The 26,068-nt window shown below is 47.6% G+C and overlaps 11 protein-coding genes across 11 annotated transcripts; 5 read left to right on the plus strand and 6 right to left on the minus strand.

Moving 5' to 3' along the window:
- Positions 1-908: 908 nt before the first annotated feature.
- On the minus strand, positions 909-3,525 carry HD556DRAFT_1473594 (MBOAT, membrane-bound O-acyltransferase family-domain-containing protein; the record flags this gene model as incomplete). The annotated part of the gene is made up of 9 exons (XM_041308490.1): positions 909-1,553; positions 1,618-1,808; positions 1,866-1,896; positions 1,949-1,982; positions 2,036-2,223; positions 2,276-2,853; positions 2,906-2,951; positions 3,007-3,299; positions 3,355-3,525. The coding sequence occupies 9 exons, from the start codon at positions 3,523-3,525 to the stop codon at positions 1,397-1,399; spliced, it is 1,689 nt and encodes a 562-aa protein (XP_041161117.1). The 3' UTR covers positions 909-1,396.
- A 383-nt stretch (positions 3,526-3,908) lies between these two features.
- Positions 3,909-5,091, plus strand: HD556DRAFT_1366469 (cytidine deaminase-like protein). The gene is made up of 6 exons (XM_041302816.1): positions 3,909-4,029; positions 4,076-4,180; positions 4,233-4,459; positions 4,512-4,615; positions 4,672-5,012; positions 5,059-5,091. Exons 1-5 carry the CDS (start codon positions 3,943-3,945, stop codon positions 4,737-4,739), a joined length of 591 nt encoding a protein of 196 aa, XP_041161118.1. The 5' UTR covers positions 3,909-3,942; the 3' UTR covers positions 4,740-5,012; positions 5,059-5,091.
- A 48-nt stretch (positions 5,092-5,139) lies between these two features.
- On the minus strand, positions 5,140-5,569 carry HD556DRAFT_1442503 (uncharacterized protein; the record flags this gene model as incomplete). Its single annotated transcript, XM_041306462.1, has 2 exons — positions 5,140-5,481; positions 5,537-5,569. 2 exons carry the CDS (start codon positions 5,567-5,569, stop codon positions 5,140-5,142), a joined length of 375 nt encoding a protein of 124 aa, XP_041161119.1.
- Positions 5,570-6,152: 583 nt separating this feature from the next.
- HD556DRAFT_1431809 (prolyl oligopeptidase) lies at positions 6,153-9,297 on the minus strand (the record flags this gene model as incomplete). Its single annotated transcript, XM_041305048.1, has 17 exons — positions 6,153-6,219; positions 6,274-6,412; positions 6,464-6,626; positions 6,724-6,812; positions 6,863-6,930; positions 6,979-7,010; positions 7,059-7,213; positions 7,262-7,610; positions 7,672-7,861; positions 7,932-8,029; positions 8,086-8,201; positions 8,260-8,371; positions 8,426-8,590; positions 8,647-8,739; positions 8,799-8,875; positions 8,927-8,999; positions 9,052-9,297. The coding sequence occupies 17 exons, from the start codon at positions 9,295-9,297 to the stop codon at positions 6,153-6,155; spliced, it is 2,232 nt and encodes a 743-aa protein (XP_041161120.1).
- A 648-nt stretch (positions 9,298-9,945) lies between these two features.
- HD556DRAFT_1473608 (RED-like protein N-terminal region-domain-containing protein) lies at positions 9,946-11,728 on the plus strand (the record flags this gene model as incomplete). The annotated part of the gene is made up of 5 exons (XM_041308491.1): positions 9,946-9,954; positions 10,007-10,116; positions 10,148-10,265; positions 10,313-10,369; positions 10,417-11,728. 5 exons carry the CDS (start codon positions 9,946-9,948, stop codon positions 11,389-11,391), a joined length of 1,269 nt encoding a protein of 422 aa, XP_041161121.1. The 3' UTR covers positions 11,392-11,728.
- Positions 11,045-12,036, minus strand: HD556DRAFT_396740 (membrane magnesium transporter-domain-containing protein). Its single transcript, XM_041310489.1, has 4 exons — positions 11,905-12,036; positions 11,783-11,835; positions 11,625-11,728; positions 11,045-11,570 (listed from the first exon to the last, which is right to left on the minus strand). Exons 1-4 carry the CDS (start codon positions 12,020-12,022, stop codon positions 11,477-11,479), a joined length of 369 nt encoding a protein of 122 aa, XP_041161122.1. The 5' UTR covers positions 12,023-12,036; the 3' UTR covers positions 11,045-11,476.
- Positions 12,037-12,171: 135 nt separating this feature from the next.
- HD556DRAFT_1291183 (major facilitator superfamily domain-containing protein) lies at positions 12,172-14,567 on the plus strand. Its single transcript, XM_041299390.1, has 9 exons — positions 12,172-12,476; positions 12,542-12,607; positions 12,680-12,840; positions 12,891-13,025; positions 13,078-13,234; positions 13,284-13,785; positions 13,844-14,300; positions 14,355-14,477; positions 14,542-14,567. Exons 1-7 carry the CDS (start codon positions 12,306-12,308, stop codon positions 14,095-14,097), a joined length of 1,446 nt encoding a protein of 481 aa, XP_041161123.1. The 5' UTR covers positions 12,172-12,305; the 3' UTR covers positions 14,098-14,300; positions 14,355-14,477; positions 14,542-14,567.
- HD556DRAFT_1366555 (ubiquitin-40S ribosomal protein S31 fusion protein) lies at positions 14,568-15,541 on the minus strand. Its single transcript, XM_041302817.1, has 5 exons — positions 15,364-15,541; positions 15,228-15,311; positions 15,023-15,176; positions 14,831-14,965; positions 14,568-14,777 (listed from the first exon to the last, which is right to left on the minus strand). The coding sequence occupies exons 1-5, from the start codon at positions 15,381-15,383 to the stop codon at positions 14,691-14,693; spliced, it is 480 nt and encodes a 159-aa protein (XP_041161124.1). The 5' UTR covers positions 15,384-15,541; the 3' UTR covers positions 14,568-14,690.
- HD556DRAFT_1366556 (P-loop containing nucleoside triphosphate hydrolase protein) lies at positions 15,446-17,135 on the plus strand. The gene is made up of 8 exons (XM_041302818.1): positions 15,446-15,493; positions 15,562-15,738; positions 15,789-15,853; positions 15,902-16,035; positions 16,082-16,395; positions 16,447-16,658; positions 16,708-16,840; positions 16,896-17,135. Exons 2-8 carry the CDS (start codon positions 15,632-15,634, stop codon positions 16,984-16,986), a joined length of 1,056 nt encoding a protein of 351 aa, XP_041161125.1. The 5' UTR covers positions 15,446-15,493; positions 15,562-15,631; the 3' UTR covers positions 16,987-17,135.
- Positions 17,136-17,349: 214 nt separating this feature from the next.
- Positions 17,350-20,898, plus strand: HD556DRAFT_1366564 (uncharacterized protein). Its single transcript, XM_041302819.1, has 9 exons — positions 17,350-17,537; positions 17,589-17,726; positions 17,780-18,031; positions 18,080-18,188; positions 18,237-19,672; positions 19,733-19,876; positions 19,936-20,118; positions 20,165-20,227; positions 20,285-20,898. Exons 1-9 carry the CDS (start codon positions 17,385-17,387, stop codon positions 20,441-20,443), a joined length of 2,637 nt encoding a protein of 878 aa, XP_041161126.1. The 5' UTR covers positions 17,350-17,384; the 3' UTR covers positions 20,444-20,898.
- Positions 20,899-25,050, minus strand: HD556DRAFT_397592 (transcription factor S-II, central domain-containing protein). Its single transcript, XM_041310491.1, has 7 exons — positions 24,900-25,050; positions 24,790-24,840; positions 24,181-24,368; positions 23,634-24,106; positions 22,474-23,578; positions 22,149-22,423; positions 20,899-22,086 (listed from the first exon to the last, which is right to left on the minus strand). Coding segments are annotated over exons 2-7 (3,030 nt in total). The 5' UTR covers positions 24,791-24,840; positions 24,900-25,050; the 3' UTR covers positions 20,899-21,098.
- Positions 25,051-26,068: the final 1,018 nt, after the last annotated feature.

The raw sequence follows: 26,068 nt of genomic DNA on the forward strand, positions 1-26,068 counted from the left end.
ACAATTGGCGACCCGAGTAACAGGCACTCAGGTTTCTTTGTTCAAACTTATCCGCTTTCGTGTCGGTCGGGATCCGCCCTTGCCGTGACCCAAGGGACGCATGAGTCTCTTGGACTAATACAACGGTTAACGTTGGCTGTCAACTTCGTCACTGCCTCGATTTGCCACGACTCTCGTAATTAGTATCCAATGCCCCTCTCACTATCGGATCTCACCCCTTCGGAAGGCGAACTCTTCCATGTGAAACTCTTCTCTATAGACTGTCATTGCCCTCATACGTTTCATAGTTCACTCTAGACCCTGGACGTTCTTTTCATAAAAGCGTCTAGACCTGCACAGCGCTTGTTCGCTTTCCGATGTCATTTTACGACACAGTAAGACCCCAGCTGCATCCCTATCATAACACACAGCCATGGGATAGCGCTCAACTACAAGGACTCATGGATACGCGAGAGCCGATGACTCGTGACACCGTACATGTGATGTCCCACAGGTCGCAGAGACTGCCAGACACTCGACATACCTTCAATCGTAGGTTGACCGACGTCCGAGTCGTGGCTTGCAACTCGTGATGCCGTGAACCTAAATGAATTTGGTACTGGCAACGACATGTAAGTAATACTGGTTCAGGTTGGTCACTTCGTTAGAAGATTTGGTTTGCACTAACTATTTCAGTATGCCAAGCGTGTACCTAAATTCGGAACAAGTATTGAACACCTTCAAGACTTTTCTTTTCTTTTCTTTTCTTAGTTCTCGGAAATGATAAGCTGCACCTTCTCATACATAAGTCACCGCTGTAACGGCCCGAGTTACTCCAGACGAATGCGAGTGCTTCCATTGCTTTCCAGCATGACGAAGCTTCGACTGCGCTTATGCAGCAGTTGGCAAATTACCGTTTACCAACTACGACGCATCCCGACTATGTCACATCTCACTGTATTCTCAACGATTCACAACAATTTCCTGCGTTTCCATGCAGCCGATATCAATGATCAGTTACTGCGCATATCTCTGCTATGATAGCGCCGCTGTGTTATCAGTTGTTATCACAGATCACTGTGAGCTAGGCTTGATGCGGAAGTAGCCGCTATCGACGCACCATTTAATACTTAGTCACGCCCCGTATATCCGTTCTGTTCCAATATTAATAACTTCCACATACAAAAGTGCAGTCGTATTACGCCTCTCGTATGACTTACTCTGGACTCGTTCACTCAAAGTCCCTCCGCCTGCACCTTATTGAATGTTATCAGAGTTCAGAATGCATTCCATACTCCATATTAAATTACACATGTATAGTAATTTACGGTAGCGAAGAAATCCCTCTTGATAACTCCAGATGTCTGTTCTTCTGATCGTGTATGGATCATCGTTCGCCTTCTCCTCCGTCACATCCTTAATATGCAACATACGCAACGCATAGCAGTGGGAAGCCAGCATACAGTCCCAGCCAAAACACCACGTTCCCCATGAGCTTGTTGCGCTGGATCACTGGTGCTCGGCTCACCAAGATCAATGGGATCTGCACGAGTTGCATCAGGAATAGGTACATGCTGCATCGGCCACGCCCGCTCATAAGTATCATAATAAAAACGAAAAAAAAACAGATTATCTCACCGAATCTTTTTCGTCACAATTGCCATGACCAGCTCATGCGCCATGGCGCTGAGAAAAAATGTGACAAACATTGCTGTGGTGCGCGATAGGCCGTACGAGGCCCGTGTTGAAGCATACACATGCCGAAGAAGGAAACTATGCACCGGTTTGTTCCATTTACGTGAGAATTCCTCCCAAGAAGTAGAGTTCCACTGTATAAAACAACGTTGAGTCACTCGCGATGCAGTTGGGTCCCAAAATCATCTCACCCAGTCCTCGTAGAACAGGCGATCGGCAAAGCTACAAAGGACACATCAGCTATATCAGAAGGTGACAAGCGCAGCAATCTTACTAGGACAACTCAGCGAACGCATTACATATGCATTCTTAGGTGTCCGTCAGTTCAAGACCACATTATCAGCTCCAGCTCAACACTCACCAAATATGATATAAAACAGAAGCAGAAAGGCAATCATGAACGGTAATGCAAGGTCAAGGAGGGAGCGGAAGAACGATTGATCCGGCGTAGGGGTAAGCGGTATGATGAAACACTCCGCAACTGTATATAGCAGCGCAAATGAACCCATGAACGCAACTGTCTTTTCAAAAATGTACACCGGCCGTATTCTGCAACTCCTTATCAGTTCATGACGTAGCATTGAAGTGGATTGCAGCGTACCGGTCGGTTCTTGGGTATTCGAGCTCGTATACCAAGGTTGGGATCAGTTGATAGACCGCAAAATTCCGGTATGTGACGTTATCGGGCCAACGCACTTGTTCCGGGCCCGTACTCACTAGCTCCGAGTCCAAGTCCAGGAATTCCTTTGCTAGACCTGCGACGTGCTCATCCGGATGGTACGAAAGAACATGCGCAATCTCAACTCCATCAACTCCGCGCCCATTTCCATTGTCTGCACCCCGTTCTGACTTTGTATTCTCATCCAAGCTGCTAGAGATGGCAGCAAGCCGTTGCCTCAACGCAGCAGCAGTCTTCACATCCGTGTACGACTTCATCAATACTCCCTCGGTGTCGGGGGTGGACATTTCCATCGGCGTTGATGTGACATCGGTAGCCGGAGTCTCGGCTGCCGGCTGTGCCTGTGCCCTCTTCGACATTGCGTCATCCAACGCCTGTTTCAGACCTCCAACACGGGCTGTAGCACCATTGAGCTCTGCAAGAACACCAATCGAGCGTCTAGAAATCGATTGGAGGTAGCCGTTCACAGAAATGTAAGAGTACATCTTCATGATCATGACCTTTGTTCCTCGCCCTTAGTAAAGCACTTGAAGCACTAAATGATGGGCGCACAAGTGAGTGGAGAGTGAGGAAGCCGGATTGGACCCAGGGCCATTGTCTAGGGGTGTTCAGTGGTCAAAATACGAGTGAGAGAGAGATGGCATGGCGCGTACCTATGAAATGTCCACGTGACTGTGATAAGTAGCACACATGTCTGGAATGCGTGTTGTAGAATGGCGCCTGTCCAATAGTAGTTGATCCAGCCCTTGCTAATGGCCTTGGCAAACGGGACACATAAAATCGTGGTGGAAACCAGGAGCAAGTCACTGAGTGCTAACGTGACTGCGTGCCGCGAAAACATTGTCGCGAAAGCGAACGATAGAGCATAACCATTAGCTTCAACGCTACTGACATAAGTCTGTACTGTGAACAGAAACAATGACATCCAGAAAAGCGTGAAGAAACCCTGGCAATTAACGTATTAGTTTCCACCGTATGCGCCCGCAACGCAAGAGACGAACTCTGAACTCATTGGTGCCAGAAGTTTCGTTAGTAGTGTCAAAGTGCGTCTTCCTGGGTTCAAATGTAATCATTGCGCGAAGCTTCTTCGTCGATCTTGACCGGAATGGCTTCGAAACGTGGAGTGTGCCTTCTGTTGTAGAAAATCTACCGTCTTCCGTGCGGGTAGTCATTACGATGGACTCGGTGTCCTGCGCCCCATGGAGCACTGACGGTGGTGTCTTATATTTTGTCGTGCCAGACGACTTTTCTTGGTTGAGGGGTGGAGCGGAGAGCATTTGAGCTCTGCTAGCAAGGACTTGGTGCTAAATGTTAGCAACAACGACAATGTGAATCAGACTGATCTCACTTAAGAAATGCTGCCTCAAATATGCCTTAGTGTTTTACAAGATATCAATAGAAGCTGTGTGGTATTGCTGCGCCGTAGCGTCTGCTGACGAGCGACAACGTTGGTGGTAGGCTAGTTAGTAAGTTAGTGGACACCGATGTCCAATTTTTAAACCCAGCGAAGCTTTGATTGTCATTCACAATTGATTCCGAGTTTCCGGTCCTGGTCCAAGACTTCTTCGACTTTTTGATTCCCAAAGATCATGGAGGAGGAAGACAACAACGTTGAACAAACCCATATGAACATTGCGTTCATTCATCTAAAATGGATGCGAGAAGCAATGGTAATGGTGAGGATCCGTGTCTAGAGTATTGCTTGATCATAACACACTTCAGGCAGAAGAAGCATTAGCACATAGCGAAGTGCCGGTGGGCTGCGTCTTCGTCCGGAAAAACTGCATAATTGCGCGTGCAAGGAATCGCACCAATGAATTAAGAAATGTGACCATAAGGTCATCCAGTAGCATCCGCTGGTCTAATTCCTGCTTTACAGGCTTCTAGACATGCCGAGCTCGAGGCTATCGATCTTATCCTTGCTGATAAGGAGCTGACACCAGAGTCCACTCGTTATCCTCTGGCAGATACTGTATTGTATGTCACAGTGGAACCATGCATCATGTGCGCATCTGCACTTCGTCAGTTAGGCATTAAAGAAGTCTTTTATGGATGTGAGAATGATAAGTTTGGCGGGTGCGGGAGTGTGTTAGGTGTCAATGCCAGGTCTGTTGTCACGATGCTATTTTTCGATTCCGAGTTCGACTAGTCACGTCAGCGGGAGACATCCAGTTCATCCATCCTACCAAGCTACCAGCGGGTACCTTCGAGAAGAAGCCATAATGATTTTACGTCGCTTTTATGTGACAGAAAACACAAACGGCATGTCCTGCTATTATCACTAATCAGGTCATCACACTGACGTGTCTTTTTGCCAGCTCCGATCCCAAAGCAAAAGTCAAGTCGGGTTCTCAAGACAGAAATTCCCCCGAAGATCCAAACCTGACCGCCGCTCACGATGGTATTACGTTCCAAACGTTTGATTGTCAGCATGAGAAGGCTGTGGCGCTGATTGCAGGCCTTTTTTTCACAAGGTCATCCAGGGCCACAGCATCGGTATCACCGCCGCGGCACGTCCCCGACTCCCTTTGGCTTGCATATTCCGTGGTTGATTACACACATTCTCCGTCTCAATGTCTATTCTATACGAACATTACTCCTTCAATAAACCCGATATAGTTTCCGCCCATTCAACCCCAGAATCAACCCCGGCTAACGGACCTGAGCAATGTCAGTTGTTAAATGTGCCGTGCGAAAAAGTGCTCACTGTTTCATGATACCATTGGCCCATGGACTGTTCTCATCGCAGTCCATGACCTCGTTCTTTTTGCTCTGGCAATGTTTCATCACCAAGACGTTGCCAGTAACGTCGTCTGGTTTGCCGTAATGCCTGCTATTCCCCGAATTAACCTGTTGGGCGCAGCGAACACAGCAGGATGCTCCCGGAAGAATGTGTATCCGACCGCAGGTGCCCCCGCCAGTATTTCCGCAATCAGATTATAAGTTTCACGAAATTGTCCAGTAGATGAGTTGAAGAGGTCCGGTCCCAGCTGATTCACCCAGTGCATCACCTGCAAGTTCAAGATATTACCGACCTTTTTGATTCCATCCCTGAACGGCACGGATACCACAATGGGATTCCGGGCGCTCGTCGCGTAAAGGAGCCCTCGCACGGACCCTTCATAATGCTAGAACCATTCAATGTCAGCAGGATCTCAAACTGCCCGCTTCGACCCAACTTACCGGCCACTGCTCATTAATCTGTGCCTCTTTCATCTGAATCCTCGTGATGTAGGCTTAGCCGAGATCAAGAGAACAGAACGCTCAATATTCAATATTCATGCCTTGTTTCATAAAAATTTTCATGCCGATCATTATGTCAATTTGTCTGTATGATTCCAAACGTGTACGCCCATCTTCAATGTCTCCTTTATCACCAGAACACCAATTGCCTGACCTTCGCGAATTATGTGTGACGCTATGTACTCGTTGCTGAACGTGTTTGCTGGTCGCGCTGCCTTCATCCTTAGTATGTGATAGTTGATCGCGTTATGAGCAGAGTGCCTCAGTTCCACGTAGTTCCCAGCACCAATATTCGGGAATCACCATCTCGACCGTCCTTTCATGACCCTGCTAACGTGAGTCCATAACCACGATGCTCTGGAGTCTGGACCTATCTGACCTCCGCAGGGATCGTTCACTCATTGATCTACAATTCGGCGGTCCACACTGTATGCGTGGAGGGCCTAGCACTTGCGGAGGCTAGTGATGCAAGGAGGCAATATTGTAATGAATGAGGGGTTATTTACGAGCGCATCGCCGTGTAATACACTATCGCTCTTGTCCTTGCTGGACATGATCAATCTTGCCATTCTAGCCCGAGAGATTGGGCCACGAAACCCCACTTGTCTGCCGCATCTTGGATCCTGTAAAGCCACTATGTCACATGTTTTTGACTTCCCAGAAGAACAAGCACGTACCTCTTCTCAGTAGCCTTACCTGCGCCATGTCCTGCTTTTTTGTCAATGCGAATAAGGAGGGGGTGATGATTATGGGCAAGTGTGTGTTGCAACGTCGCGGCATGTTTGAACGAGTGAAGGGGGACGACTCGATCATCATCTGACATAGTTTGATCAGCTAAAATTCAATGATTCAGACCAAGCAACACACGATCAGCAGTCATGAGCAACAGCGGAGGTAGGCTCTTGTCCGTTGGGACATTATGGAGCGGTGAAATGGGATAAATAAAATCAAAGTCATGTGGGTCATGTGGATTTCCGTAGTCAGACGTCCACGCTTTGCCTGCAGACCAATACATTAGATCGACGTCAAACTCTGCGATGTAATGTGTTCTTACCGATTGTGAAGTCAGCGAACTATAAGTGCCACGGCTGAGCAGGGATAGATACTACCAAAAACATGACGCTCACCTTCAGGAGGTCAAGCACACCAACTTCGGCCACACCTGCCCCGAATGTGCCCTCTGGGGCGATGTTCACGCAAGCGGCCACGAGCAATCCTAACATCATGGTTAAGAATCACTACAAATAGGCGGGTGGAATGACCTGCCTCCATTGGATCCACCGTTGATGGCAACCTTACCGGGAGCAGCAATCTTGTTTTTAACAAGATACTCACTGCACACGTGAGTTGTCAGATTGCGATGGCTAGAGAACTCCACTCACGTAGCAGCAATGAAGTCATTAAAAACGTTAATCTGTGGCAACCATTAGATATGGTCTTTAGCAGTAATGAAGTTTTGCACCTTCCGTTCTTTTGTGCCAGCAAGATGCCATTCCTCGCCAAACTCGCCTCCTCCGCGAATATTGGGTAAAGCATATACAGCACCATATGCCTTGATGAAAGTCAGGATGGTAGGACTAAACGAGGGGCTGAGTGATATACTAAATCCACCATAACCTGATTCATAGTGTCAAATATTGATTAAAACGGACGATGGCATCTTACCGTATTGAATGGCAGGTGCGGTTCCATCGGACTTTGTTGACTTATGCTTCACGATGAACATCGGCACCTTCGTACCATCCTTGCTCTCATACCAGACTTGCTCAGCGCTGAACTCATCCGGTACCAGCCTCTCCATTATTGTTGACCGGTATATGCTCCAACGTTTGTCTTCACCTGGTTCATCGAAATCGTATCGTGCTACAATCCCAGGGTTGGTGAACCCAGTCAGGAACACGAAAAAGTGCGACTGTGCTCGGCGGCCATTGACTTCTGTAGCACCAACGAATTCTGGAGCAAGCCGAGTAAGCTGTTTGCCCTCCATCGAGTAGAGATATAATTCATCGATGACCTGCAGTCCTCCACGACGTTAGCTTCCGCAATATGGGAGGGTGTGGAGCAGCTCTACTTACATTGCGCTTGTATACAACGGCCAGTTTATCACCTCCCACGGCAGTAATGTCGTCCAAGTATGCATCTTTGACTTCCGGTATTAAGACCTTGTGCTGGCGCGATGGGTCTGCGAGGTCGATCGTGATAACTTGACATTGAGGCGCGTTCTCATTTGTCCGCAAGTATAGTTTAGTTCCGTCATTCGCGATACTGATGGGAGAATGGCATGGGGTGTCAGCAGGTCAAGTGGTTTCCATCAAAGATTAATGACACCACTGACACCGTGTATTCCGATTCGAACTCGTTTACAATCTTGTCCCATTTCATGTTTGGGCCAATTTCATTTTCTTGCAAATCGGCCACCCACAGCATGTTTTTCTAAGCCCCAAATAATCAAGTAAATCGGCGATGTAGGACAAGGGATGAGCGCAAACCTTTCCAGTGTCTTGGACGATATCAAGAAACAGATATCTCCCATCTACCTCCGAAACCGAGGCACCCCACATCCATTCGGGGTGCTCGGCATCTTTGATAATTAGGATATCTTGCGCTGAATGATTGAATTAGTCAAAAGAGTAGCAATACAACCAGATGTAGATAGCTCGAACATTGTGGAGTTCCGATCCTGTGATAGTAGAGCATAGCATCCTTATCGTCTGTGGTTTCTGTGCCAGCTTTGTCCTCCGTTGCAAGACCATGAGACTCTCTGCTTGGAAACCGCTGGGGAGAGTACCTTCGGGGTCAGGTACAAAATATAAATTACTCAGGACCTACCTGGTAGAAAAAACCTTTAGAATCATGAGTCCAAGTGATGGACGAAAATTTCACGAAACGAATCTCCTCTGCAAGCCTTTTTGCATGGTGATCGTTAGGTTGCCCATCAATCGCAGTGAAAGGTTCGCTTGTACGTCGCACATAAACTGTATAAAAATCGCTTCCCTGGAATGAACTGGAGATTAACGTCCTGTTCCGAATGACATAGTATAATCACGGACCGACAACGAGATGCCATAGGCGAAGTATTCGCCACAGCGAGAGAATGCCGTTACAGAGAGGGCCGCAGTGCCGTCAGTGGACAACAGATTGGGCTATGTAGTCATGTGTCATTACCCAAATCCGCTTAAAGTAGACGGGCATTTCGACTTACATCAAAGTAGACATCTCCGCCTGGCCCCTTCTCCCCCGACCCATCAGGGAGATTAGCGTCTTTAGAACGGCAAATCACTGTGAAACTAGATATTTGGCATCCAACATGTTCATGGTGTCTCAACCTACCTGACTGAGGCTGAAGACCGCTATTGTAGTACCAGTACCAACGACCATCATACTTCAGCGATGGCGCAGAAAACTTGGAAGAAGTGAGAATAATAGAAAAACAGCTAACTGTTATGATGACTGACCTTAGCATAGTCAGTATTTGCCCTGATCTCCTGCTCTAGTTTAGTTCGAGCAGGATTTTTATCTAAGTGAGATCTAGTAAATTGATCTTGCGCCGTGGTCCACTGATCAGTCTCCTGTGACTGTTGCTCGAGCCACTGATATGGATCAGAAACGCGAACTTCGCCCTGTTTCTCGCTCTTGTAGATATCGACATGATCGGACCGACGAGCTTGTGGATATTGGTTAGGTGTCCAGGGAGTGGCCATGGTTCTGGTATGAGTTGAACGTGAAACAAAACTGAAGAGCTTATAAATGCGAGTTGTGGGACGAAACGCGCGGAAACCCAGGATGAGCATTAAGAATCTAGATGCCCACCTCCGCTTTAATCTAAATCAGATCAGGAAGTGCCAAGTGTCCCACAGCAAACGACAACATGCCAAATGATTAAATCGATTAAATCGATAAAAGCGGCAAATCCAGGTTGCTTTCCAAGCCTTCGATACAGAAACGGACACGGTGTTTAAGTCCAAGGTGGGTCTACTCAGCGTCTGGAGCGACTCGGGCCTGGGTTCCTTCTAAATTGTTGAAATATTCAGGACCCTCAAAAATTCGAGCCGGAATGGTACCCGGCAGTGGCACCTGTCCTGACTCCCCTTCCAAACAGAAAAACAAGAAGTCTAGAGATGGTCGACAATGAGCGATAAGTACTCACGAGTTGTTGATATTTTAAAAATTAACAAGGGAGGCTGATTAGTAATTAGTAAGCGTTTCTGACATTGTAACCGACGGCCACGGCAACAACCACCAGCAATATTATAAATACTAAATGTGAATACCGGGCCTCTGATTCTAACATGTGCAAACAACGCCTCCTCGAAAGAAATAGTTGAAAGTTAACGCCTTCACTCCTTGCTATGGATCAGGTTTGTAAATGGATGGCCTATCGAGCTCTCATATCTCTGATACTTGACACAGGATTCTTTCAGGCAACTTCTTCAGGCACCTCGAGTGCCCGGTGCGACTTCGCAACTCAAAGGAGCTCGGGGAGCATCCGATCTATTCAAGCAGCATGTCCAATATCTCGAGTTTAAATGCATGTAGTAACTAAATTGACAGGAAAGCTTCGGGATCATCTACGCCAACATTTAAGCCACGCAAGGTGAAGCAGACTGAATCTAAATACCGTGATAGGGCCGCGGAGAGACGTGATGGCGGGAAAAGTGACTATGCTCAGGTACACCTGCCCTTGTCCTGTGCTTAGGACACTAATAATGAGTGCAGGTCGAAGCTGTTCTCGAAGTTTTCGAACAGCGGACTGCAAATGAAGATAAAGATACGGTGGGTGCTATCCGATGTATTTTCATGTTTCTACTGACATTCCCTAGGTCGACGAGCAGCGCCAGTATCTTGGCGGAGACAGAGAACATACAATTCTAGTGAAGGGCCTAGATATATCCCTGCTAGAGCAGAACAAAGCTCGGGCAGCTGCTTCTACCGAAGATGATGATACCCTTGAACAAGCTTTCATTGAAGCCTCTTCGAAACCCACGGCACATAAGAAGAGGACTCGCGAAGACATCATCCGTGAGCTGAAGGCCAAAAGGAACGGCGAGGGCTTGCAATCCTTCGACACCACCGCGGAGCCTCTCGAAGATGAGGCCCGTGACCTTGAGAAAGCAAAGAAGGCAGGGAAATTCAAACCAATTGGTTTCAAGCCAATAGGAGTGCAGAAAGAGGACAAGGGTACCAAAAAGCGCAGCAAGGAAGAGAGCGCAAGCCGTGACAAGAAGAGGAAGAAAAGGAAAGTGGAGGGAATTTTGGGTTCACCTCAGCCATCCAACACCATTCCCCACCCAGAAACTAAGCTTCCAGCGGTAGCGCCACTTTCTGTTGCCAAAGTATTTTCACAAAGCCCTCCATCTCCACTCGACGACGATGTAGATATTTTTGCGGGGGCTGGTGACTATGAAGGCTTTCCTGGGGACGATGACAGTGATGAAGATGACTTAGTAGATGCCGACAACACCGAATCGAAGCATCGTATCAATGATTTACATCCTTCATTCGAACCTGCTCATTCTAAAGGATGGTTTGGAGACGAACACAATGACGAAGGATCAATACAACCACTAGCATCCACTGAGAGCGCTGCACCTCAGTTGCCTTCATCAAACCATATACCTCAAGTGGATGAAGAGGAAGAGGAACCTTTGCGTCTCAAACCATTAGAGTCATCCGCATTACCCTCGATCCGCGATTTTCTTGCGATGGATGCTGCTGCCGAAAAGGAGGATCAAAGGAAAGCCCGAAAAGAAAAACGGAAAACCAAGAAGAAATCTGGCGGGGATGATGACGACTGAGGCTAGTTACAACGTTGTGCAGTGTTATGTTATATACCCGCGCAACATTTGGCATGCATATGATGAACAATTTATCGGCAACACTTCATATTTTACCATCGTGTGGACTCGCAAACAAAAACTTTCCGCGAGACTTGTAGTGTGCGAATCCCAGTCGTGAATCCATTCCGTCAATTGTCCTAAAAACAGGACACTGTTTCAGCGAGTAGATCAACATTCGAAAAATCACCCACCGTTTCTTCATTTCACTTGCCCAAGTGATATCCTTCAATGGTGGAGCATTCAAGGATGCTCCAAGCAGCCCAAGAATGAGCGCAAGAATGCTCTCATACACGATCTACTCCGAGCATACTGTTATTTATGTTGTACTTGACGTGATGAGTTTACTTACATCTAGAGGTAATGATCCTTCGGGCTTTCCCAAAGCCTTCAAAAGTGACAAATCTGCAAGTAAATTTAGCCCTAAACTCAAATCCTGGCGCCTCGGGCTCTAAGCTTTATTATGATGCTCACGTTCGTACGTGGAATATGCAGCTATGGAGCAACTTGAGTAGTGTGAGATTTCAGAAAGGATGTTCATACCGTGAAGAAGCGCGAGCGTAGCCAAAGTAAGGAACAACTTTTCAATCATAACGGAAGCGAGACGCAGGTGGGTAAGGCCAAGGTTGTTTGTTTCTAACGCTCTTGCCAAACACAAAAACTATAATTAGACGTTTCCATCTTAGGCTTAGAGTCATTTCTGAAATTATTCATCATGACGGTGACTCCGAGGCCCTGACGCCTGGACTGATATTAATATTAATGTCATAAGTATAAAAAATCCAAGATGACTCATTCACAAGGCCATATAAATACAGTCCCGGCAGTTTGCTCCATCTTCTCTTCTCTTTGGACTCCCAAGGCTGATTAGCAGAATGGACACCTCAAATTCTCCTCGTATAATAAGCGAAACCACGCCTCTGGTCGTAGTAGCAAGGACAAAAAAGCCTAAAACTCCACTTCCAAAACTCCAGATAGGCATACTTATGGTATTGCAACTTGTCGAACCTATCGCTTCCATGTCCATATTTCCATACATCAATCAGGTATGACGATTTGACAATGGGTCATCAGATTGTTTTACATTCATTCTTCATATGTTTATTTTCAGCTTATCAGAGAACTTGGCATTACTGGCGGTGACGACGCGGCCGTAGGATATTATGCTGGACTAATTGTAGGCACCGAGATTACTATGAGTTGCGAGAATCATGATTTCCTCATACTACTAATCGGATACAATTGACAGGAATCTCTGTTCTTCGTCGCACAGACACTGACAATGCTGAGATGGAGTCGGTTATCTGACCGTATTGGACGCAAGCCAGTGTTATTAGTAGGGCTATCAGGAACTTGTATCTCAATGCTATGTTTCGGTCTCTCCACGACGTTCTGGGGCCTTGTCGTTAGGTATGATTTCAACTGAAGATATGAAATACAATCCTTACGATGTTTTCTAGCCGCTGTATGTGCGGTGTACTGAACGGAAATGTTTCAGTGATGAAGACTATGGTGGGCGAATTGACGGACTCTACGAATATGGCTCAGGGATTTGCCTTGATTCCAATAATGTGGTGCATTGGAGGCTTTATTGGGTAAGTGCAACTATCGACCATCTGAATCGCCACAATTAAAGCCGCACACCAGTCCTTTAATAGGCGGAACGCTCGCGCGTCCACAAGATAACTGGCCCGGATTATTCGCTAATCCATTTTGGAGCAAATACCCATATTTTCTACCCTGTGCAGTGTCTGCTAGTGGGATTATAGTGGGCTTTTTCGTTCTCTTATTTTTCTTGGAAGAAGTAAGTTTGACTACCTGTGTCATCGCAAAACATTGCTTATGATCGGCAGACATTATCAACCAAGCGTCGGCCAAAGTTGACAGCAACCACTCTAGGTAATTCAAACGGTGTCGACAGTAATAATCGAGAAGATCTTTCACAAACATCTAACATGCCCCTGAAATCTCTGCTCACACCCACTATTGTCATTCCAATTGCAAACTACGCCATGCTCGCCTTGCTTGATATTGCTCTTATGGCTCTTTTGCCGCTGTTCTTTTCTACGCCAACCTATCTTGGCGGCCTTGGTTTTACTCCTTCTCGTATTGGCATGTGGATGGCAACGTTTGCAATAGCGGATGGTATCTTCCAGGCACTGTTCTTCGCCAAAATTATCGACTGGGTTGGTCCAAAGCGTCTCTTCTGTGTGTCCGTGTCGTGCTTCGCGCCAGTCATGCTCATGTTCCCGATCATGTCGTGGCTTGTACACACAAGGGGGATGGTTGATCATGCAATCGTATTTACATTGGTTAGCCAACTAGCGTTGACCATTATATGGGATATGGCATACGGTACGTGTCACAACGAAACCCTATCCTGTCATTGAAACTAAAACACACATAATTATAGGGACTGTATTCATGTTTATCACGGCCTCTGCCCCCACAAAGAACGTCCTTGGCACCATCAATGGTCTCGGTCAAACCTCCGCGTCCATGGCTCGTGTCATTGGGCCTGCATTTGCAACTTCGCTTTTTGCATTCTCAAAGGAACACAATATTCTCAACGGGAATGCAGTCTATGTTGTCTTTATTGTGCTGGCTGGTATATTGAGGTGGCTAGGGTCACAATTGCCAGATGAAATACAAGACAGGGATGAGTGATTTACAAGGCAACCAGCGGAAAATGCATATGCATCGCTGTCCAAAGTGCCCACCCGTAGTATCTCGTGCATATTTACATTTGTTCTAGTGCAACGTTTCGCATAACTGCATGGGTTTCAATCATGATACGTCTGGCTAATGGGTAGTCGATGTTATTGTCCAGCTTCGACGACACTGAATCGTTCGTTCGTGCCATAGTAATCCTACACCACATGAACTTGAGTACTGAAATTCAAATAAGACATTAAAATGATCACATTGCCTGCACCTTTCCCGCAGATGAAGTTCATCACCCCGTGGTATTTGCTTTCCCTCGACTCATTAGTACAATGTAAAACATTCCGTCGCGTTATCGTAAGGTACTAAAGTACTGGATGAGGCTACGGGGTCAAGGGCAACATTCAATCATTGGCCTTGGACGGAAAACAAGTTCATGACACTTACAGACATCAATATTTCAAGTGCCAGGCCTCAACCACAACCTCACAAAGTCGGTCAATCAACTCGTTTATGTAGTAAAAGCATCAATCCGTAGAACGATTCATAACATGCTCATTACACGACCAGTTTACATGACACAATTGTTGGCTACTCTACACAGCAGGAGGCTTTGCACCAGGTTGGAAGGTGTAGGTCATATGGCACTTGCCACAGTATTGACGGTCTTTGTGGAAAGCCATCTGAGATGGATCATCAGCCCCACGTGACAGGTTAAACTCAAGTTAACACTTACAAAGACACCAGCACCGCACTCAGCGTTGGGGCACTCACGGCGAAGACGCTTGATCTTCCCGTCCGAGTCCACCTTGTAGTATTTCAAGATCGACATCTTAACCTTCTTGCGCTTGTGCTTGATTTTTTTCGGGGTCTGTTAGAGTAGGATGATGAGCATAAAATTTCAATAAGGATATTCAATGCTACTCACGTTGTATGTTTTCTTCTTGCGCTTCTTGGCACCACCACGGAGGCGAAGAACCAAGTGAAGAGTGGACTCCTTTTGGATGTTGTAGTCGCTAAGAGTACGGCCATCCTCGAGCTGCTTTCCAGCGAAGATCAGACGCTGCTGGTCGGGGGGAATACTAAGACAGTGATGAGTATTGATGATACGTATGTGCCATAGAAAATCTTACCCCTCCTTGTCCTGGATCTTGGCTTTGACATTGTCGATGGTATCTGAAGACTCGACTTCAAGAGTGATAGTTTTGCCCGTGAGGCTGATATCAATGTCAGGTGAAGCTACAGAAACTAGTCCTGAACTGCACGCACGTCTTTACAAAGATCTGCATTTTGCCGGACGCTTCTGTCTATCCAACGAATGATCGATGGAGTCGTTGACGAAAGCAAGAGCCGCAGTCGTGGTGGTTGCAATTGTAAGATGCGGAAAAGATGATTAATCCCTGAAAACCTTAATCAACCTGATGATGGTCTGTGCGTGAGAGTACTCTCGACTGACTAATCAACTTACTGCTTTCGACGCGTCGCGCTCGACGCGCCAGCCAGCTAATTCATAATTTTCATTGCTTTGGGACGCGTCATGACTGGTGATGGCCAAATGGATGTTGACTCTACGCCATTACTTGACAAGGGTAAAGGAAAGGCTGTAGGGAGATATGAGCCGCATGAGGATGAGAATTTGCCTTGGTTGCGTCTTCCATTTTTCCCCCTCGGCGTCTTTGCTCAATACGCGATAGGGTAGAGAAGTATCGACCAGTCACACTGGACGATGTGGTTTCACACAAGGATATCACAACGACAAGTTGAGTTCCGCCTGGCTCGAGCAATGCATACACTGAGCTTCACTCAGTTGTGAAATTCATTGAGAAGAACCGCTTGCCTCATCTTCTATTCTACGGTCCACCTGGGACTGGGAAGACGTCCACAATTCTTGCAGTGGCGAGACGAATTTATGGAGCAGAATACAAGAAACAGATATTGGAGGTGAAGCCCCTCTGGATCTGCACAGCGCAATTTTAATCTCGTTCAGCTCAATGCATCGGACGACAGAGGTATAGATGTAGTGCGCGAACAGATCAAGCAATTTGCCGAGACCCGAACATTATTTTCGAAAGGCTTCAAGCTCATCATCCTCGATGAAGCCGACATGATGACACAGCAAGCTCAAGCTGCACTACGTCGTGTCATTGAACAATACACCAAGAATGTGCGGTTTTGCATTATCTGCAATTACGTGAACAAGATCGCTCCGGCAATTCAGAGTCGATGTACGAGATTCCGTTTTTCGCCACTGCCCATTGCAGAGGTGGAGAAGCGTGTGAATACCGTCGTGGTAGCTGAGAAGTATGTAGAGTGATTTCTAAAGTTGCTACTAAACACCCAACTTTGTAACAGGGTGAATCTAACTCAGGACGGCAAAAAGGCCCTTTTAAAGCTGTCGAAAGGAGACATGCGGCGAGCCCTTAATGTCCTACAAGCATGTCACGCAGCATATAGCTCTATCGGAGAGACTGAAATTTATAACTGCACTGGAAACCCTCACCCGTCAGATATTGAAACCATCGTAAACTCCATGCTTTCCGATGAATTCACCACTTCTTACCAAAGTAAGCTCTTTCGCATTCTGTTTTTAGTGTTTCACAAAACCTCTGTCAGTGATCTCGGCCATGAAAACAGAACGTGGACTTGCACTGCAAGACTTGATATCGGGTACATATGAATACGTGGAAACGATTGAATTCAAGCCACAGGCCCGAGTATATTTACTTGACTTCCTAGCTACCACCGAGTATGTCTCGTCTACGTCCAGTTTCGTGATAAATGATTGATATCTTTCTCATTAGGCACAGATTATCGACCGGCGGGAGTGAGAAGATGCAATTATCTGCTCTACTTGGAGCGTTCAAAAATGCTGTAGAGCTCTCTGCGAAGTGATACGTCGTACAATTGAAGTACCTGACAACAACCTTCCACAAGGTTTCCTGTACCCTAATCTAATTTCCCGAGTTGTATTTTGTGTCACATTCACAATATCCTAGTAGATCACCAAATTCGAAATTACCGCAGACGTGGCGTTCACAATCTGTCGAGTCGCATACTGATAAGTTTCAGGGGGCTGCTTGAATTGCAGTTTCTACTGGCTACTTGTCATTGTCAGTAACTTGACACTTGGACGTCAGACTCCGAGCTGAAGTAAATTACCGTCCAAAACCTAAGACGCAACGAATCACGTGAATTATGATCACCTGACTCAATAGCTAGTCGTGGAGGCGTGCACTGTGCAGAATTACTAGTGTAGACTTACTCTCCTGATTTCGACGTCGGTTGGACGTATGTCTTTTCCTCTCCCTGATCATCTCCCGCGGCAGCTTGATGTTTCATCGAACGTTCTTTCCAAGTTCGACTCTATAACATTACAGTCCCTAAATTCGTCCTTTGCATCCTCATGTAAAGCTGAGCTTGACGAATCCATTCGATTGACCAAGGTATTCTCTCGTTATTATATCAATTCTCCGTTGAGTAATGATTTGGAGTAGACACAAATCCATGACAGAATATGTGCAGACTCTTCTAGCTTCCAAAGACAACTGTCTTCGGCAAAGTCTCTGAAAGAACGACTGAATGCACTTTCTGGACATGTCCAAACCCTAAGTGTTACACTTTCGGACTCTAAAGCATGTATTCTCTCTGCTCTGTGTCATAAGACGCATCACTAATACTTCACTAGTCCGGTCTAGTCCCAGTCTTGCTTGAGGCTTTGGAAGCTCACCAATCACTTGCCCAAGAATCCTTGGATGCAGATGTCTTGAGTGATTCTCTTTCACACCTTTCTGAATGTAGAGCACAACTGGATGCGCTGCAGAAGCTGGTTGACACAGGGGATCTGCCTCCGGCTGTAGTCGCGTGTCATGCTTTGAATTCCTCGCTGATCTCCGTTCCCGGACCACTGAAAGACGCATCGGTAGTGTCTGAAATACAGGTAAGAGTGTAATATCATTTTGTTCTGTCTCAACTTGCTTGCTTGTAGGCTCGGCTGCGTGTGCTTAGCAATTGTGTGGAGGAGCTGCTCAGCGATGCTTACACCAAGAGTATTATTGTGAACCCGTCTCAAGTTGTCATCAAACCATTTGTGCTTGGTGAGTGACAGAGCAACATGGTGGGGGGTATCTAAAGTAGTTTTCCAGTGCCTCGGTCACTGAAGCCCTTACCCCTTTCGTCCGTCCTTTCATCGATCAGCTCCGCATCACTGGCATTGCATCTTTCCACCCTGAGGAGGGATATTCTAACACACTACATCGAGTGTTCTTTTGACCAGCCGACGTCACTCACGGTCAGCACTATGAAAGATACATCTGGCGCTTTGATGCACGTCCTCGGCCGATTCCCTTCGTCGCCAAATACCAGTGACACAGGTTCCCCACTTGCCAACGTATCCACGACCCTCGACTTCTTACACAAACAATTATTTCCCACCCTCCCATCGACCCACAAACACAGTTTTCCGCGAAGTCTCAGCAAATCCATATCCACTGCAGTCCTGGCCCGTTTACTTATTCCTGGTCTGCCTTCACAGCTTGAAGCTCTACCTGCTTTTTTACAAATTGCACACAAGGCAGTGGACTTAGAAGACAAGTACATCATCGGGATGCTCGATGCTTCTAGCGAGAGGGAAATCAAAGCTTGGGTCAACAATGTTTGTACTCATTATGAGCGACAACGGCGCTCACACATTCTCGATTTTACTCGCAAACTTATCGTTCAAAGTATATCTTCTTCTGAGCCAACATTCTATGCCCAGTTATCCCTCTCACAAGACGCCCCTGACAAGGTTGGGCTTGTGCCTACAGATGAAGGTGACGCATGGGGACTGGATGGCGATGGTCAGAGTTTGAATGCAGGATCGAGGTCTGCGCCAGAAGAGGAGAATGTTTGGGGCTTTGATGATGATCTGGAGGAGGAAAAGGAAAGTCAACAAGCTAAACCTGTGGAAATAGTCGAGGAAGACCCAGGGGATGCATGGGGCTGGAATGATGAAGAGCCTGTACCTGAAGAACTAGGGCAAGGAGAAGACACATGGGATGACCCATGGGGTGAAGAACCTTCCCTATCGGAGGTTACTCCCGCTGTGCGGACAGTACCTGTGTTATCCCAACGCCCGTCTGCAGACTCTGCACCTGCGACGCAAAGAGTCTCTCGCCCCACGGACAGCACTTCTCGTCATCCTGCTACGTCAGGGTCCATAACTGAGTCATATTTGGTATCTACTCTGGCGAAGTCAATCATTCGTACGGTCGAGGACGCGTTGCGCGAAGGACAAGAACTATCATCGTCGGGTATCTTTTCCACCTCACCAACATCTACAACGACGCCTGGGGTACTCATTATGCAGTCAGGAGCACTGGTATTAGATTTGTATCGTGCAGTGTACCCCATCGTCGCTGCAGCACGACTCGTTCGCCCTGGTGATGTTATGAAATTCTCCAACAACTGCTGTTGGCTCGCAGAGGAGGTTGGTCGCTTGGTTACACACGAGCGGGGAATGCTTGTTGTGAAAGACAAGTTAGAGGAATGCAAGAGTGTCTTGCAGGTGTTAGCTGACAGTTGGTATCAAGATGGCATCGTGAGTTCTCGACTCTTTACCGTCACTGACATTGAAGTAGTCATGCGTGTATTGGAACAGGACAGACAACGGACGACCCTGGGTGACATTCTAGCGAGTGCGAAGGGCTTCACAGACACGTCAGACCAGGATCGATATGATGACTGTGAGATGGCCATTTCCCGTGTCGTTCGCGAGATCCGAAGCGCTGCGAATGCGTGGAAGGTACGATTGAGGCGCATCTTATGATGTTGAAAGCAGCTGATTGTATACGCTTACAATAGCCCATCCTCTCTAAGGGCAAGTATTACACCGCCGTGGGAGCAATAGTCGAAGTTTCATTGCAGCGGATCCTCGAGAATATACTTGCAATTCCTGATATCCCTGAGGTAGAGTCGCACAAACTGAGCGAGTTGTGCAGAATATTGGCTGCTCTTGAAGGGCTCTTTGTTGAAGACTTCAGCGAGGTAGGTTTATTGTACTTTTCAAGATACTTGACTCATCAATGCCCAGTCATCTTTCGTGGTGTCATACGTTCCGTCGTGGTTGAAATTCTCATATCTTTCTGAACTCCTGGTATATCTATTCGGAATCAGGTTATTGGATTAATATCTCATTGCGCTTGTTTTTCAGGAAGCTTCCATGGCTGATCTCACATACCTTTTCGAAGAAGGAGCTCTAGTGGACTTTGGGGTGGACGAGTTGGTGAAACTTGTGCGTGCCTTGTTTGCAGACACACCGCTGAGGACGAAGACTCTGGACAAAATCATGGGTGGTCATCCAGTCCGGTGATCATATACTATCAAGTACAATAATTGCGGATTACCGGATGTATGACGGCAATAGGTTCGTGGCCAGCCTGGCGTATACTACCACGGATGCTCAAGTGGCGCAGCCAGGCTGGTCGATCTCGGAGGGATTTGGCATCGATACTCATCGCTTTGCCATCTATGTGCTTACTATTCGTGCATATCAAGCGATCCGTTCGCCTGCGGACGGCTCAGTTATATATTCCTTTACAGTAGTAACTATGGGAATGTGCCAGTGAGTCCTTGGCAACCGTTGAACGTCGTGGCATACGCAAGTCGTAATGAAAATTGTTTTTGGTTGACGGCCCAACTCGAGCGTGCGGGATTGTAGCCTACTACGTGGTTCGGTGGCCCATGGAACATTTTATGCGCCGCGAACGTTGCGAGGCGCCGGGACTCTGTTCAAATATCCACAGCTTATGCCACACATTTCAACTAACTCTTCTTAAGTGGTCAAAGCTTTTGAAGGGTGGCCAGGCTTGCGATGCGGATCGGTGGGCAGCGTAGACAGACGCCATTTACAAGTAACCGGCCGGTTTACAAGTCAACAAATACATACGTACAAAACGAATATTATTCGAGGCAATCCATATCAAAAGTAATAACTTATGTAAAGTGCGATAATCACGCAACGTACATCACCACCTAGGATGAGGCTGACCGTCCCATTGGCCTCGTTGAGGCGAATGTTCTTCATAGTCTGGTCCGCTACGAGTCCGACTTCTTTGCCATCCTGAATCCTGAGGACGGTGTGGTGCATCCCCTCTCCCTCGTCCCCGGCCTCTGCCCCGTCCACGCGTACCATTCGTCCATCCTCCACGATCTGGTCTATCGTGATGGGGGACCGGGCCATGACGAAACTCTCGATCCCGATTGTACGGCCCATTGTTGAAAGACCCACGTGCAGGACCCGTTGGTGGAGATATGGGATTAGGGCGCATAGGCGATGGAGGTAGAGCCGCCCGTGGATGGCTAGGAGGATGGCTCACAGGAGGAACGCTTCCTGTAGCGAATGGTTGTGATGGAAAACTGGGCGGGGTGGTGGTGTTCCATAGCTGAGGCGGTGTAGCTACTATAGAGGCAGCTGGTGCGGTTGGTGGTGTGGAATAGTTGCCGACACCCATGCCATAATCCGCAGATAGGGTTCTTAATACAATGTGTATCTGTTCCTGCGTGAGGGAAGCTACCTCTGCTGCGAGGGACGTGTTAGCAAGCTGTGGATAAGCTTGTTGTAGGGCAGTAAGTGGGGGCGCATTAATGGTTGCAGGTACAGGTAAGGGTGTAGGTGCAGACACATGTGGTACAGTAGAGGCTGCAGAAGGGCTTGGTTGGCCAATAGGATGACTGGTAGCAGTAGGCATATGAGGGGATTGTGGCGGGATAACCGAACCAGGATGTTGGGACACAGATGGTGGTGGCGGCGGCGGCGGGGCAAGTTTCCCTCTCGTTAAGACCCAGATACCGATAACATAATTCGACTTGCGGGTTTTTGGAAGGCATAAATTATCCATAAGCTCGACGAAGTCAGGCAAAGGATAGCTTGCAAGCAGCGGGACCATGTATAGTTCCTTGCCGGGGTGGTAGTCCTTCGGTCGGTTACCCCAAGGAAACACTAATCCATGGCGGCTGAAGAAAGTTGTCGGTCAGAAATCTGGCTTAAAATGCACGTGAGAGAATAGAGAACATACTTTTTATTGAGAAGGAATTCGCTGAACGTCTGCAGCATTGGGTTTCCCTCCACTGTGGAAAACGCGCAGGCAATGAGCTCCTTTTGTGAATTCATTCGCATTTGGAGGAGGAAATGCGAAGAGTTATCTGTAGGAACACGGCCATCGATGCGGAGAATATCGGAAGGGAAGAGGGTCTTCCATAAATCAGAATCGTGACCCAAAATCCGTCCTCCGACTTGCCGCGCAACCACGGGTGCTTCCTGAAGAGCTGAGGATTCTAAAGGCATAGATATCTAGTGCCCGTGAGTTAGCGCTAAGAACTACAACGATCAAATGCACCAACCTTGCCACTCCAAACAAGAGGAAGGGCGTCGAAGACTGCTTCAGGATCTTGAGGAGGCTGCTCCATCTGCGAAGGCTCCAGATCATGTTCCTTCTCTAACAACATATCGAAATCTTCATCGTTAGCTTCTGCGGCGACGAGATCTGCCTCCACTTGCGACTCTCGTGAAACTCCAAGGTCTGATACGGGCTCAGGAGGTGCTGCTGACGAAGCTGACCATAAAGTGTTGAGGTCGAAAGATGTGCGAACAGGTGTCTCAGGTTTCGATATAAGCGAGGGGGCGGGTGTGGATGTAGCCGAAGTTGCACAATGGAGGCCAGGAGATTCGGAGGGTGCAGGTGCAGGCTCTGAGGCAACAGTAGGCGCAGGGTCTGTGGCCTCAGAAGGTACGGTTTCTGGGGTCGCGGGAGGTGCGGACTCTGGGCTTGCACAAGGCGCGCCATCTGTAGCAAGCATGGGAGCCTCCAATGCTGGAGTCTCCAGCCTTTCTGTATATGAATCTTGCGGGCCTGGCTCATCATCTAAATTGATGAGATCCGCGATATCAAGCTCCGGCTCCGGGAGCATCGTATGGAAATCAGATGCGAACAAAGGATGTACGGGAGGTCTGTCATCGCCTGCCGGAAACTGGTTGATTGAATGCACGGGCACAGATGGATGCCCTCCCCAACTCGACGTATGAGGTACGACTGGAGACTCAGGTGGGGCTGATCCCTGAGCAGCTGCAGACGCACGCTGCTTCTGCTGCTCCTCGGCGGCCCTCAAGCGTGCCTGCCGCTCTCTCTCTCGTCTTTCTTCCTCCTCCCTCTCACGCTCCCTCTCACGCTCGCGCTCGCGCATCGCAACATCACCATTCACATCCTCAATGTCCTGCAGGCCCTTATGAGTAATCTTTGCACGAGGAACAGTTGACTTTTGCAAGATTGAATGTTCCAGAGATTCTTTCTCCAATATTTTGATCGACTGTTTCGTCTCTTCGTTCGCTAAGTCAGTCGAGCTCATGAGGGCAAGTTCCTTTGGTGTGATAGAGGACGAGCTAATGCGCTTGTGAATGACCACACGATCTGGTTTGCTAAGGTTAAAGTCAAGCATACGAAACCTCTCCCTGTGAATGCCAATCAGCGCGTCGATTAAAAAACCAAAATAGAGTACGGGCTCACTTATACTTCGGCCCAACACTGAGCTTGTTGTGCTTGTCTGGTTCGCAGTACATATCAAATACGCATTGCTCAACCTCAGAAGCAAACGCCTTCGCCTCTTCCTCTAAGCGCGTCTTATCTTCATCACTTAATTCACCCTCTTTGAGCTCGGCCTTACTGCCATCCTCTGTCGCAGCAGCATGTGGGTACTTCAAAAAAATCGAACAAAACAGCTGATGGAGTTTTCCAAGACAGTACTTTCTTGCTGGATCATCTTCAGCAGCGGCATCGCTGGATCTCCTACGTTTAGGAACAGGAGGCTGGGTGGCGCTCGTCGCCTTTCGCTTGAGACCAGAACTTGGGACGAGAGACGCCTTCCTGGCTGATGATTCTTGAGATGGACCAGCTTTGTGGGAAGATTCTCGGGCGTTGGCACTTTCACGGACGTTGGAATGTGCGTCCGATTCGCTGGAACTGGAAACTCTGCGACGACGCTGACGAATGAAGCACAAAAAAAACGATCAAGCGTCAAAAGGTGACGATATTGAATAGGGTTGTAGAAACGCACCTTGGCAGATGATGACCCTTTCCTCCTGAACTTCTCCGGCTCCGCAATGTATTCGTCCTCGCTGTCTGTATTGTCCTCCGATTCTGATGGGGGAATCGCCGGAGGTGGCGTCGGGAGCCTGACAGTTTTGGCTTCGTCATGTTCGGGGTCGGCGTGTTCTTCCGTTACATCAGGTTCTTCCCACTTCACTGAAAACACGAAAAAAGTATTAGCACCTCAAGTCGTCGATTGACAGTGTAAGGAAAAGAGAAAAGAGCACATCATTCTTTTTCCCTGCGTGAGAACAGGACGCCACTGTGACATAGGTTGTTCCATCTAGCGCCCGTTGACCACCGTGCTCAAGCAATCGCTCACATCGAAACCTCTTCAGACAAAAATTGACTCAAGAGGAAAAGTCGCGCGCCTATAACGTAAGGCCAAAGGCACCGTTGTACAACCATCACAGCGGCACGCAATTGACTGCAACAAAGATGTGGCGAACAGGAACAGATATGCCACTAACGATAGACGATAGCGAAGTACTTGCAGGACAAGACTCATAGGATGGATATACATGAAGAGGGATACGAGCCCACAGAGACAAACCACAAAAAGACCGGTGACACTCACTGACTGTACGTCGGCCAGTTAATTTAGTGCATGTAGAACATACATAAATATCTGCCAAGATGGGGGAATAATCAGTAATCGATGGTAAAATACGATAAGGGAAAACTTACAAAGTTCAGAAGCCTCTACTTCATCAAGCCTCACACAGCGAAAATGATACCTACGCAGCGATTTAGTGAAGTTAGGTATTAGAATCTGATTGCATATACGCACCACTCATTACAGACAGAACAGCACACCATGGGGGTACCATCATCTGGTTCATGGCAAATACAAAATGTACATTTATCTTTTGGCTGTCTGTCCTGGGCGTCTTGTGTGGCCTTGATAGGCGTCTTGGCCTTCTCATGGCTGATATTGGTCTCTTTTTCCATCTCGCTCATATGGTCCTCGCTCTTCAGGGATCTCGCGCGCAACCTGGTAGATTTTAGCTGACTATCCTTGTTTGAACGTGACTTGACATTATTCGTAGTAGACACTGATTTTGTTCTTGAGCGGGTCGACATCGTCGGTGTCGGCGTCCCTGTTTGCAAGGTTTAGTTGTGAGTCAAGAACAGAACGACTTTGAAACTCCGACATTCCGATGAATTGTGGCAGAGAACCAACGTTGCACTTTGCAAACCAACCGTAGAAACTTGGCTCTCGAAGACCATCTGGCGCGTTTGGCACTGGATGACCAGGACACTGTTCCATGGGCCCTGGCAACTCACAACTACTAGTTTGGGTGGGTCACCACGAATGTCATATCAAGCGCTCGCGTGAGGCTTCAAACATGATATCATCGGCCTTAAAAATACCGTGTTCTCATGCTTTCCTTGTGATTTCTCGCCGTCGGGAAGTCAACGGTGACTGAGTGAATGTCGCTCTATCTACACCTATTAAGTGATGCGAGTCCCTTTGGTCGGTCTCTCCGGAATGGTCTGGGAAACATTAATACGGGTGGGTGTCCCGCTTTGCGAGGCAATGACCTAATCTAATGTTTCTAAACCAACCAACCATATGGTCTCATCCAGGATAAGGCAAGTCCAATTGTAGCGATCACTGCTCGAATACCTGGCAAGATCATCATTGGTCATCAGGACTCGGAGCTCAGCCAACATAGGTCAGCTGTGGTACCGTAAGAATGGTGTCCATGACCCGAATAACCTTCCGGGTGACTGAGGAACAAGCCGGTGGGTTGTCAGAGAGTACTAGTACAAATTTGACGTGTACGTCGTGTCTAGCAGCTTGGGGTACTTTCGAGTCGTAATAGCTAGTACTATATGGCCTGTCTTTTGCT

This window comes from Suillus plorans, assembly GCF_016647745.1.
Source record: "Suillus plorans strain S12 chromosome Unknown HD556scaffold_23, whole genome shotgun sequence".
NCBI classification, from domain to species: domain Eukaryota; kingdom Fungi; phylum Basidiomycota; class Agaricomycetes; order Boletales; family Suillaceae; genus Suillus; species Suillus plorans.

Excerpts from the sequence above, each read along its gene's own strand:
- HD556DRAFT_1366469 (XM_041302816.1), top strand. The coding sequence starts at position 3,943 with ATGGAGGAGGAAGACAACAACGTTGAACAAACCCATATGAACATTGCG. Across the intron at positions 4,181-4,232 it reads GCACCAATGAATTAAGAAAT|GCTTCTAGACATGCCGAGCT; the intron begins GTGACCATAAGG and ends CCTGCTTTACAG. Across the intron at positions 4,616-4,671 it reads TGTGACAGAAAACACAAACG|CTCCGATCCCAAAGCAAAAG; the intron begins GCATGTCCTGCT and ends TCTTTTTGCCAG.
- HD556DRAFT_396740 (XM_041310489.1), bottom strand. The coding sequence starts at position 12,022 with ATGATTGAAAAGTTGTTCCTTACTTTGGCTACGCTCGCGCTTCTTCAC. Across the intron at positions 11,729-11,782 it reads AAGGATCATTACCTCTAGAT|ATCGTGTATGAGAGCATTCT; the intron begins GTAAGTAAACTC and ends TGCTCGGAGTAG. Across the intron at positions 11,571-11,624 it reads GCAAGTGAAATGAAGAAACG|GACAATTGACGGAATGGATT; the intron begins GTGGGTGATTTT and ends TCCTGTTTTTAG.
- HD556DRAFT_1291183 (XM_041299390.1), top strand. The coding sequence starts at position 12,306 with ATGGACACCTCAAATTCTCCTCGTATAATAAGCGAAACCACGCCTCTG. Across the intron at positions 12,608-12,679 it reads GATATTATGCTGGACTAATT|GAATCTCTGTTCTTCGTCGC; the intron begins GTAGGCACCGAG and ends TACAATTGACAG. Across the intron at positions 13,026-13,077 it reads TGCATTGGAGGCTTTATTGG|TCCTTTAATAGGCGGAACGC; the intron begins GTAAGTGCAACT and ends GCCGCACACCAG.
- HD556DRAFT_1366555 (XM_041302817.1), bottom strand. The coding sequence starts at position 15,383 with ATGCAGATCTTTGTAAAGAC. Across the intron at positions 15,312-15,363 it reads ATGCAGATCTTTGTAAAGAC|CCTCACGGGCAAAACTATCA; the intron begins GTGCGTGCAGTT and ends CATTGATATCAG. Across the intron at positions 14,966-15,022 it reads GCAAGAAGAAAACATACAAC|ACCCCGAAAAAAATCAAGCA; the intron begins GTGAGTAGCATT and ends CTACTCTAACAG.
- HD556DRAFT_1366556 (XM_041302818.1), top strand. The coding sequence starts at position 15,632 with ATGACTGGTGATGGCCAAATGGATGTTGACTCTACGCCATTACTTGAC. Across the intron at positions 15,854-15,901 it reads CAAGGATATCACAACGACAA|TTGTGAAATTCATTGAGAAG; the intron begins GTTGAGTTCCGC and ends AGCTTCACTCAG. Across the intron at positions 16,036-16,081 it reads ACAAGAAACAGATATTGGAG|CTCAATGCATCGGACGACAG; the intron begins GTGAAGCCCCTC and ends AATCTCGTTCAG.
- HD556DRAFT_1366564 (XM_041302819.1), top strand. The coding sequence starts at position 17,385 with ATGTCTTTTCCTCTCCCTGATCATCTCCCGCGGCAGCTTGATGTTTCA. Across the intron at positions 17,538-17,588 it reads AATCCATTCGATTGACCAAG|ACACAAATCCATGACAGAAT; the intron begins GTATTCTCTCGT and ends GATTTGGAGTAG. Across the intron at positions 20,228-20,284 it reads CATATCTTTCTGAACTCCTG|GAAGCTTCCATGGCTGATCT; the intron begins GTATATCTATTC and ends CTTGTTTTTCAG.
- HD556DRAFT_397592 (XM_041310491.1), bottom strand. Across the intron at positions 22,424-22,473 it reads CTCTTGTTTGGAGTGGCAAG|ATATCTATGCCTTTAGAATC; the intron begins GTTGGTGCATTT and ends CACGGGCACTAG. Across the intron at positions 22,087-22,148 it reads GAATTCCTTCTCAATAAAAA|CCGCCATGGATTAGTGTTTC; the intron begins GTATGTTCTCTA and ends AACTTTCTTCAG.